This window comes from Cyanistes caeruleus, chromosome 5, assembly GCF_971803275.1.
Source record: "Cyanistes caeruleus chromosome 5, bCyaCae1.hap1.1, whole genome shotgun sequence".
Taxonomy (NCBI): domain Eukaryota; kingdom Metazoa; phylum Chordata; class Aves; order Passeriformes; family Paridae; genus Cyanistes; species Cyanistes caeruleus.
Genome location: NC_141705.1, coordinates 46,259,400 through 46,270,008, shown reverse-complemented (window position 1 = coordinate 46,270,008; position 10,609 = coordinate 46,259,400). Strand labels below are relative to the sequence as shown.

General features: G+C 42.7%; 1 protein-coding gene across 1 annotated transcript; it reads right to left on the bottom strand.

Moving 5' to 3' along the window:
• Positions 1 to 2,886: 2,886 nt before the first annotated feature.
• On the bottom strand, positions 2,887 to 8,484 carry PLA2G12A (phospholipase A2 group XIIA). The gene is made up of 4 exons (XM_023924726.2): positions 8,148 to 8,484; positions 6,449 to 6,525; positions 5,433 to 5,598; positions 2,887 to 4,384 (listed from the first exon to the last, which is right to left on the bottom strand). Exons 1-4 carry the CDS (start codon positions 8,374 to 8,376, stop codon positions 4,266 to 4,268), a joined length of 591 nt encoding a protein of 196 aa, XP_023780494.2. The 5' UTR covers positions 8,377 to 8,484; the 3' UTR covers positions 2,887 to 4,265.
• Positions 8,485 to 10,609: the final 2,125 nt, after the last annotated feature.

The window sequence follows — 10,609 nt, the reverse complement described above, 5'->3', positions numbered from 1 at the left end:
CTGTAAGAGTGCGTTTTCATTCGGGCACCCGCACACCACCCTTGCGAGGTTTGGATGTGTGCTTTAATCACTCTGCACATGCAAGACTCTCGCTGGAGTTCTCTTGGATGACTTGGGGACTGTGGGGACAGTGACAAGGTGCTGAGTGTGCCCACCTATCTCAAGGAGAATTCCCCAGCCGGGAATTGTGCGGCTCTTACCAGACACGATCAATTGCGTAACAAACAAGTTTCTAAACCGAAGTCAATGACAAAAACCCGTTCTTCCGTATAAGAGCTTTACAGATTGTACCCTAGAGGGATCTGAATTTTATATCCAGCCTACTTTTAGGGAGATAAACTCAGTTATGAACGTGCACTTAAGAGAATGCTGCTACAAGCACAAAAAGAAGCAGATTTAGAGTGGAATAGAGATCTTAGACAAAATGTCTCCCTTTGATTAAAGGAGCCATGGGTATTTTTGATTACCCTTGTTTGTTTTTCTCTTGTTCGGGCTTGTTGCCCTCAGACTGCCGGCAGGCAGCCGGATCAAGACAGAACTTTGTTTCCATTGTCTTTGTGCGTACTTTAGTTAGAACCCGACACTATCACGAGCTTTGCGTCTTACACCGGGTAACATTTAGACTCCCTTAGACTTATTTAGAACCATTTAGATTCATTATTTTGGCAACTGCAAATCCCAGCTCTCAGCTCAGGCCAGAGCTGCCCCTGAACCCACTGGGAGCAGGACTCTCGTGGGCAGCAGCAGCGGCAGATCCAAACCCCAGGACTCTGGGAGAGCACTTTGAACTCGAACCAGCCGTGTTCCTCAGTCCAACAGCTCGCTTCGAGCCTTGTAAGATGGAGTTTTTATCTGCTTGGTTTGGCTGGAAGCTCCGAGCAGAGTCAGGCACTAGCTTGACCGCAGTGTGGGCAGCCGGAGGCAGCGCTGGGCTGGAGCGCGTTTCCAGCTCACTGTAATAGACCAGAGTTCTATTGTCAGACGTGCCTGGGTGCTTAGAAACACTTTCCGATTGTTGCAGCGGCTCCCCGGTAGGTGGGTATTGCTTATGGATGGATCAGAACTGCAGCCTGAAGAAGGAAGGACACACTGCTGTACAGTATTGCCGACCATACAGAAACATGCAGTGCTGAGTTCAATGAGCCGCTATCGATAGAATTGCTGTGCTTTTGTCCTAACCACAGGGCTGTTCACTCGCTCCCCCTAGTGGGATGAGGGAGAGAACCAGAAAAAAGCTAGAGACAGTTTAACAGGACAGAATAGGGGGGGGAAATAATAATAGAAGGATATACAGGACGGGTGACAGAGAGTACAGTTGCCCACCACCCACTGATTGATGCTCAGCCAGTCTCCAAGGAGTGATCAGTGCCCTCCCCATGGCAGCTCCCCCCCAGTTTTATCGTTCAGCGTGATTCCATACGGTGTGGGATATCCCTTGGGTCTGCTGACCTGGCTGTGTCTGCTCCCCAATCCTCATGCACATCGGCCTCCTCAATGGCAGGGCAGCAGGAGAAGCTGTGTTTTATCAATATTGTTCTCATTCTCAAACCAAAACACAGCATTCTATCAGCTGCTAAGGAAAGCATTAAACATAACTGCCACAACCAGGACAAGCATCACATTTTGGAAATAGATATATACAAATATAGAAGTTCTTCAATGGTATGATTAATCCTGGGGGTGATAACTAGGCTTCATCTTAGGGCTATGGTCTGCAAAATGCATTTTTGTATAACTTGCAGGTAACTGTAATCAAGAATTTCTGCTACAGGAAAAGCTTGTGCAAAATAAAGACTACTGGAAGAAGTGAAATGCTTCCTGTGGTTTGCAAGCAGAACTGTCAAAGTGCTATCCAGCAGTATTAAAGCTCTTTTTAGTGTTTTACGTGGTTTGAAAAAAACTCCAGGAGGCTTTCATGGTATAATTTCAGGTCAGCACAGGAGGGAACAAAACCCAGCTCTTTCCAACAGTGGAAATTTTCTGCGTTGTCGTGCTTTAACCCCAGCCAGTGACTGAGCATATGTGTGTACACACACAGACACACACACATATGGGATGGGGAGAAGGAGAATCAGAAAAAGTAAATGGCTTTAGGTAAGAACACTTCAGTAACTTAAATAAACACATAAAAATGAGAAGGATAGAGAGATGAATAAACCCCAAGACAAACAAGTGACACACAGTACAGTTGCTCACCACCCCCTGTCCAGTCCCCAAGCAGAGCTTGGTGCCTTCCAGCTGATCAGGATATAAACTCTCCCCATATCCTATATTTACACTGGGCATGATGCTCTGTGGTGTGAAATATTCCTTTGGGCAGTTTGGGTCAGCTGTCCTGGCCTTGCATCCTTCCAGCTTCTTGTGCACCTCCTGACTGGCAGAGTGCAGTAAACTGAGAAATCCTGGATTTAAGGTAAGCACTGCTCAGTAACAACCAAATCATCAGTGTGTTACCACCATTATTCTCACACTACATCCAGAACACAGCACTGCATCAGCCACTAGGAAGAAAATTAACTCTCTTCCAACCAAACCCAGGATATGCATTCATTTAAGCACCCAGTTTGAGCCCACTTGTACAGAACTCAACAAGCCATCTAGCTGAATTATAGTGGTTTGGACTCATTATGGTACTTTTGTCATTTTCAATGAACAATGTCATTAATATTGCCTGCTTTAATGTTAAAAATATATTTAGGGTTACACCCATGGAATTCCAGGGTAATTCAGAATTGTTTCAATTCTATGGTAGAAAATAAATGTCACCAAAGTTAGGGGAACTACAAGTTCATCTAGCAAGGTTTTGTAAAACTCTACAGTAATACTTCTCTTTTGGTGCTATTTCATATCCACAAATAAGGAAAGAAACCTTGAGGCATGACCAAAGAAGTTTAGCAGAAACTTTTTGTTTATGAGGCCCTTACATTCACTGTCATGTACACTAACCTCTAGTGACAAACAAACCAAAAACACAACTGGTCAAGAAAAAACACAAAGAATTGTATCACATTATAGTCCATGAGTCCAGTGAATTTTATGCATTTAGTTTCTATTACCTGTTCATAAATGCAATATTTTCATTTTCATTCCTCTCCTGTGAATTCTAAAGCAGAATTGCTTTTTAATGAAAGCAAATCATTATCTAACAGAGGACCTAATGCAGAAGTTAACTAAGGACTGACACCTGTAGATAAGCAACAAATGCAGAGAGTACAGAGATCAAACCCCACATAATTCAGACATCAGGTGAGTTCAGCTAGACAAGTCAGAGAGGGAACAGGTGACAGAAATACAGGCTCATATATCCATCAGCCTCATAGAGGGCATCTTAAATAAGTTTTCTGGGCACACTGATCTTAACTGTGGAACTTGCTTTTAGTTTTCATCAGAACAGACTAAATGAAAGCAAAGATGAATACAATAGCCAAGTTGTGCCACAATAGAAATATAAATCAACGTATTTGTACATATATCCTTTCTGTGCATACAACACACAACACAAAATGTTTTATCCAAAAACAGGCATTTGATGAGTTTTTAAAAAATAACATAGAAACTACATTTCACCATTCTCTTAAATCAAAAGTATATCCTTAGGCTGCAAACTGTTCATTTTACTGTACAGACCTTAAAAGGATATTTGATCTGAAAAGTGCTGCAGAAGTAAGGCATTGATATTGAATCAGGTAGAAATATGTAGTGCATGGACATTGGCTTGGGCAATTTTCCTCGTTTTTTAACAACAAACCTGCAGGACCACCTATGTGAGAGAGAACTGAAGGCAATTGCAGCAGAAACAGGCAAGTACAGGCTATGTAAGGTGTCTCATATTGGTACACATAATACACTCTTTCCTGTTGAACCCATCAGATGTTTCAGCTGCTAGTAAAGCTAGGGTTTGACCTGTATTAAAAATCACCTGAGAATTCAATGTTACTCTTTGGTGCCTCTGATGTCCCCACTATGGAGTTTTCTTGGGAACATTAAAAAATGGCACCAGCATTTTACAACAGCACACCCTAGGTGGACATACACCAAAGGAAAGCAATTTCAGTTCCCAAGCTTCTGGCATAAAACGAAGAGAAGAATGACTTGTTTCTTTTTTACATGAATTAGAATATGGTAGTGATCTTCAAATCAGTCAATTCATGTCAGTGTTTAATATATCACTGTCTGAAAAGCGTAAAGGTTTGTAACCAAAGCCTTGCTTCATTTTGGCTGAATCTCTGGCTTTACTCTACACCGTGAGATCTCGGTGTCTTCTTTCAGAGATCTGTCTTGCCTTCGTAACGACACACACAAGCAGCTCTCTGGCTATCCAGGTATGGCTTGCATCCTAAATGTATAACTGCATCAAACAGCAGCTGAACAGTTGATTCACAAGCTGTAAGCAAAAAAGAGTTCAGTTAAAAGTATTCTTTGAGTGGAATATGAAACTAACAGGAGAAAACACTGGCAAACTGAGAATGACTCCAAGAAAGAAGCAATGTTCTCTGGGCACAGCAAATAGATTGTCAAATGGAAGACTGAACCAACACAGAGTCATTTAAGTTTTGAGTAAAGATTTATATGCCAAACAAAATGAAAATTCATTGCATATGGAATGTTATCTGTGCTGGAAACATACTGAGTCTTGGAAGATGAAAGAGCTGGTTTAACTCCTCACTCTTTGCATCCCAGTTTATGCAGAGGTTGTTATCTTTAACATCAGCTCAACAGAATTGAACAAATAATCATCAGTTCTGTCACTAAAGACTAACATGACAATTTATTCACAGTTAAATAAATTTGAGATGTTCAAACACAAGGTAGTTCTAAAAACCTACTGCTCTCAGTGGGAGTATTTACAGTGCAAGTGATATTGTCCAAGTTAAGTGGTTATGTCATGTACCCATCTGATGCAGGCCAACAACCAGAAGAAATACCATATGAGCTGTTACTAAGAAACCTAACATTTATTCACTAGGATACAGCATTAACTACCTCCATTATGACAGTGTATTATTTTAATACCTTATTTCATAACAGGGAAATATTCTGTATTTTCCTACAGTTTACCAGCAATCACACACAGAAGTTTAGAAATCACCTAGCAGAACAGACATGTTACAGCTATGTTACAGTAAATGCAAGAATTATACATGCATTCTGTTCAAGTTGTATTCCCATGTTCATACTCCCAAATGGGCAGCATTATTTCTTCCCCTAGAGTTAAAACTAACCTTAACTCAAAGTTAGTTTTAACCCAGATATTTTCCTATGCTGTGTCACTGCTCTGCTGTGCAAGCATCTGGGCTGCACAGCAGAGGGACAGAACAAAGCATCTTTCATCACCTGATGAAAACGTGGCCTTGCTGCGCTGCACAAAGATCCTTTGTCAAGTTAAGCTCGAGGTAAACTTGAAAAAAAAATAAAGATTTTTTCACCCTTACCCTGGACACTCTCTGAGATTCCAAGTGTTTTCTGCACATCTCTGCAAATTTTTGAGAGGCAGGTCTGAAACTGCTCATCACAGTCATTTTTTTTATTGCCACAAGTATCATAGCATCTGTCATGGTGATTACAGCACCTTGTCATTGAAGGGATGCCGATGTCAAACTGTGAAGGAAACACGTACACACCTCCATTGGTATTGCAGTATAAGGAAAAAAGGAGCCCGTGGACAGACCATTAGAAATCAAAAACTAATGTGATGGGTTGAGATAAAGACAGTTTAATAGATGAATAAAAGAAAACAAAAATGTCCCAAAATAAGCAGTGCAAAAAGCACTCACCACATTTCAGAGCAGAGGGGATGCCAAGCTGGTCTCTGAGCAACAGACACCTGGAAGTCATACACAGCTCTATCATCACCCCCTCCCCACCTCCTCCCGCTGTTTTTATTGCTGAGCACCACTATATAGGATGGAATATCCCTCTGCTCAGTGTGGGTCTGCTGCCCCAGCTGTGTCCCCACCCACCCTCTTGCTAAGCCCCAGCCAACTCTGAAGTGGTGGATGGGCAGAGTAGGGAAAAAAGAGAAAGTCCCAAAGCTGGAGGACAACAAGCTAACTCCTATTTTCTTTCTAGCATTAAGGAAAAAGGGTTAGTATCAGTAAGGACAGCAGGAGTCATAGCCAAACCCTCCACTCTCATATGGCTATAGCTGCAGTTATTCAATGCTTTCAATTCTGTGCAAGCAAAATGCTAAACCAAACACTCAAAATCAAAGAAATTTATAATCATTACATTTTATGCTTGTATTTTTTGAAAATGTTTATGCTGCGTTCTTTTAATAGACTAACACTTCCCATATTGTTCTTACCAGAGCACATAAGTGGTAAGAGCTGATAAAAACAAGGACCTTGTATATGGATGCTGTCTCAGAAGGGATGGAAAAAGTCATCTATACTGAGGAAAGCTGATGTGTGAAAGACACACAAAGAAGCCCCAAAATGGAAATACTTACCTGAACTCCAAATAGAGGGGATCCACAGCCATTTGGTGGTGATGGTTTATATCCATCGCGAGGAACAAGCCTTGATCCTGAAAAAGGTAATTTGTCATGTCTCAAATAGATTTTTTTGCACAGGATTTTAGTAGTTTTAAAGCTTATCACAGACATTTGTTTGGCTCAAGACAGTATCAGTTACATTTTTAACTTAAAAACATATATTCAGGCACCCGCATATCAACAATTCTTTCCATATTACAACTTAGGGATATTGAGGAATATTTTTTTGAGGACAAGGCACCTGAGCAAGTGTCAGTGTTTGCTTTCTAAGTTAAAAAAAATACTAAAATCAATGTGTTGGTTAAGCATACAATATATAGAACTATACTGAGAACTTTAGTGTAAGTTCATTAATATTTTTATGCTTTACATGCAGTCAACAGTAGTTCTCTGATTTTTTTATCTTAACTGGGATGAAACATAATTTTTATTTCTACAGCTGTAATATTAACAGAATTTGAATCACTAGAGACTGCTGAACTCCCATCTCCCTGAACACTCACAGCAAACCAAGGAATTCTCCATCCCAAGTTAAGAAAGACTGCGGAGTTAATATAAAAAATGACCCTCCAGTCCATTTCAGTATTGGAAACAATCTGAGGCCACAATTAAAAGTAATGAAGAGGGAAAAAAAAACACATTTGAAAGATGTATATTTTAGTACGGAGTGTAACTATGATGGTGTCCTGGCCACTCTTGTGGAGCCAGCCCGGGTGTCACCATCAGACTGACTTCCTGACTTAACAAATAATCCAACGGGGTAAACTGGGGTGATGTGATTCCACCACGGCAGGCTACGTGAGGCTGCCACTTTGGGGTGCTCTGGAAGTGCCAGTGAAAAGCCTGGAAAGAAATCCCGTTTGTGGAGCGCTGCCTGGCTGGCCCCCGGGATGGGCAGGGCACGGCAGGGCACCACAGAACGGCTCAGCCTGGGAGGCACCGCAGTCACTCACCTGGTCCAAACGCCCTGCTCAAGCAGGCTCATCCTAATAATAATAGTCTAATATAATAATAATGATAATGATGATGATGATAATAACCATCATCATCGACCAGGTCATGCCAACTTGAGCTGCCTCAATTATCGTCCAGGTAAATGAGGCAGGAGAAATGCAGGGAAGAGAGAAGCACAGATGTCCTCTGCTGGTAGCAGCAGGATCTACAAACAGCAGGATGCATTCCTTCCACTGGCAAACGCGGCTGCCATTACATTTGTTATTCAAGCGTGACTTCAAACAACATATTCCAAAGATCAAGTTTAAGCTTTTCTGTCCCACACCGAAATGCTCAGGGCTGCTGGTAAATAACCAGCCGGGAGGGAGCAATTCTTCCCACTCCAGGGTGTTTCCATGTACATATCAGCTACATATTTGACAGCGATAAGCCCTTCTCCAAGGCAAGGAGCTATTTAGAAAAAATGAAAGGAGCCGTTTAAAAGTCGCAATAAGAGAACTGCTCGCGTGTATACACGCTCCCTACAGGTTACACACGTGTTTAAACACACATACACGTGCAAGAGGCTCACACAGCTATTTCTAGGTAGGTAGGCCGCTAAGAACTCGTCGGCGAGGTCTGTCCCGGGAGCGGCGCTGGGCGGGAGCGCAGCCCCGGCCGCCCTGCCCGGGACAAGGGTCGCGCCGCCAGCCCCGCTCACCATCGCTGCACTTGTACTGGCAGAGCCCGTCCTCGCCGCCCAGCAGGTCGAGGGCCGCGTTCAGGTACATGTCGATCTTGTGCACGCCATTGCGGATCGTCTTCAGCGTCATCCGCCAGTCCGGGGTCTGCGGCGCCTCCTGGCCCCGCGCCGGCCGCCAGGCGCAGCCCGCCAGCAGCAGCAGCGGCAGCAGCAGCGGGGGCAGCAGCCGCAGCCGGGCCGGGACCATGCCGACCCGCTAAGCCACCGCCTTCTCCTCCGCCGCCCGCCCGGCCCGGCCCGCAGCCACAGCCGCCACCGCCACCGCCGCCATGGTCCCCGCGGCCCCGCCCGTGCGCCCGCCCGCCGGGAGGGACGGCCCGGCCCGGCCCGCCCGCCTCACGGCAGCGCCGCTCCGTGTCCCCTCTGCCCTGCGTCCTCCGCCGTGTCACCTGTGCCGTGTGCCCTGTCCCTTCTGCCGTGTCACCTGTGCCCTGTTCCCTCTGCCGTGTCCCCTCTGCCGTGCGCGGCCTTCCCGAGCTGGGCAGCCCCAAGCGGGGCCTGCCCCGGTACCTCGGTGCCGGCCGAGCAGGGCCCCCGGAGGTACCGAGTTCTGTGATGGTGCTGGGTGGGAAGGAAACCCAGCCGGTCGAGCTTGCACATGTTTTCAGTGGTTCTCATGGCATCGTCAGAAGTGCGAGGCGAGGTTGTAAAGCGGGGCGAAATGAAAGTGCGTCTGTGTTATAAATGAAATTAAAATGTTGACAACTCGGTCCCTTGGGTTAATGGCAGTTTAATTAAAAATGAATACAATTTAGTGAATTGAATAGTAATTTGATATAAAAAATACAGTTTAGTAAAAGAATGTAATTTAATAAAAATTTACAATTTATATATATACATATATATATATATATATATATATAAAATCTGCCAATAATTAAGTATTATTAAAGCATAAGCAATACAGACCGAGGTATGGGAGGGCTTATCACCCCAGCTCACGTACAAAACCGACCGGGGTACGGAGGAGGTTCCCCACCCTGCCTCATGTACAAAACAAAGCACTTCAAGCTAAACTCATATACTGTATGCTTATACATATTCATTAATGTTTCCCGTAAATTTCCTCCTATTTCCGATTTTTCTGACTTTACGTCACTTTTCTTCACACACATGACTCACTTGTTGTTAGGGGGTCTTCAGTCTTCTTTTGGTGGTCTTTTGGCAAAGGCTTCTCCTCTTCCTCATTGTCCTTTGCATTACCCTATAGGTTTGCATGTGCATACTAAGTGTTGTGTTATGTTAGTCTACTAATTAAGTCTTATATTTACTGATTTTTAGGCCCAATGCCTAAAGTCATTCTAATTTCGTCCATCTCAAGGCTGTTTTGGTCTTGAGACACCACTTATCTTCTAAACTACATTCTGTACCTCAGTTTTAACATGTAACATTGGTAAAGGAGTGCATCTGCCTTATAACACTGATTCTTTTGGTTGCTTCTAAAAATAACTTTAATAACAGTTACAATTTAGTTAGCACAAATCAATTCCATTTATTACAGTCTGTTAAATGATGAAAGTCTTGATTTGTTCAAAAGAAAAATCAGACCAAAATGAACTTACTTGCTTACTAAGCACCGTGTTTGGTTTTCAGAATTTAAAAAAAAAAATTATATCTAAATGCTAAATGTGCTTCACAGGTGAACTGAATTGGAACCACAAAGAGAAAATGGGTGTTTATGCTGAAAATTGTTTTAATTTTTGTAATGAAAGCTCTGATTGATGTTATGTGGAATCCCTCAGAAAACAGTCATATTTGGCTCCAGGGCAAAAGTTAAATGTGAAGAGGAAGAGGAAATGGAAAGAGAACCAAGAAACTTTCAGAACAGACAGAGCATAAAGACCCATATTCTACTGTTTTGTTGGGGTTTTTTTATTTGCAACCTTAGCATTTAATAATTATGTGTAGTTAACTAATGAAATTGGTGGGGAAAGTTCTTCACAGAAAAATTAAGCCAAACAAAAGAGGGAGCTCTTTGTACACCTGTCCAGCATTTTCCTATTTAGGACTTCTTTACCAAGATTCTAATCCAGCAAAATAATTTCTGTGTAGGAATATACTTAAATGCTTTCCTAAACAGCACACCTTGTTGAGGGTGTGTGTGTGTTTGTCAAGAGAAGGAATTAATACCCTTACTTATTTTGGTGACTGATGGTGTCTTTACATGACAAAGTCATGCTGATGTGGGGTTTTTACAAGTCTGGAAGATGAAGAAAAGTCAGTGAAAATGTAAAAATTGTTGTTGTGTGTCTGTGGTGAATTATAGAAGAGAAAGCACCACAACAACTGTGTTCGGTGAACATATGCCATTTATTCAGCGGGATAATTAATTTAGAGGAATAAAATAAAATAGATATTAAAAGTATTTGTCATCAGAATACAGTGAAAAATGTTCTACAGCTACTGATCCTTTTCATACA

Coding starts and splice junctions, on each gene's coding strand:
- PLA2G12A (XM_023924726.2), bottom strand. CDS start 8,376: ATGGTCCCGGCCCGGCTGCGGCTGCTGCCCCCGCTGCTGCTGCCGCTG. Junction 6,526..8,147: donor CCAGTACAAGTGCAGCGATG/GTGAGCGGGGCT, acceptor TACCTTTTTCAG/GATCAAGGCTTGTTCCTCGC. Junction 4,385..5,432: donor AATCTCAGAGAGTGTCCAGG/GTAAGGGTGAAA, acceptor TTTTGCTTACAG/CTTGTGAATCAACTGTTCAG.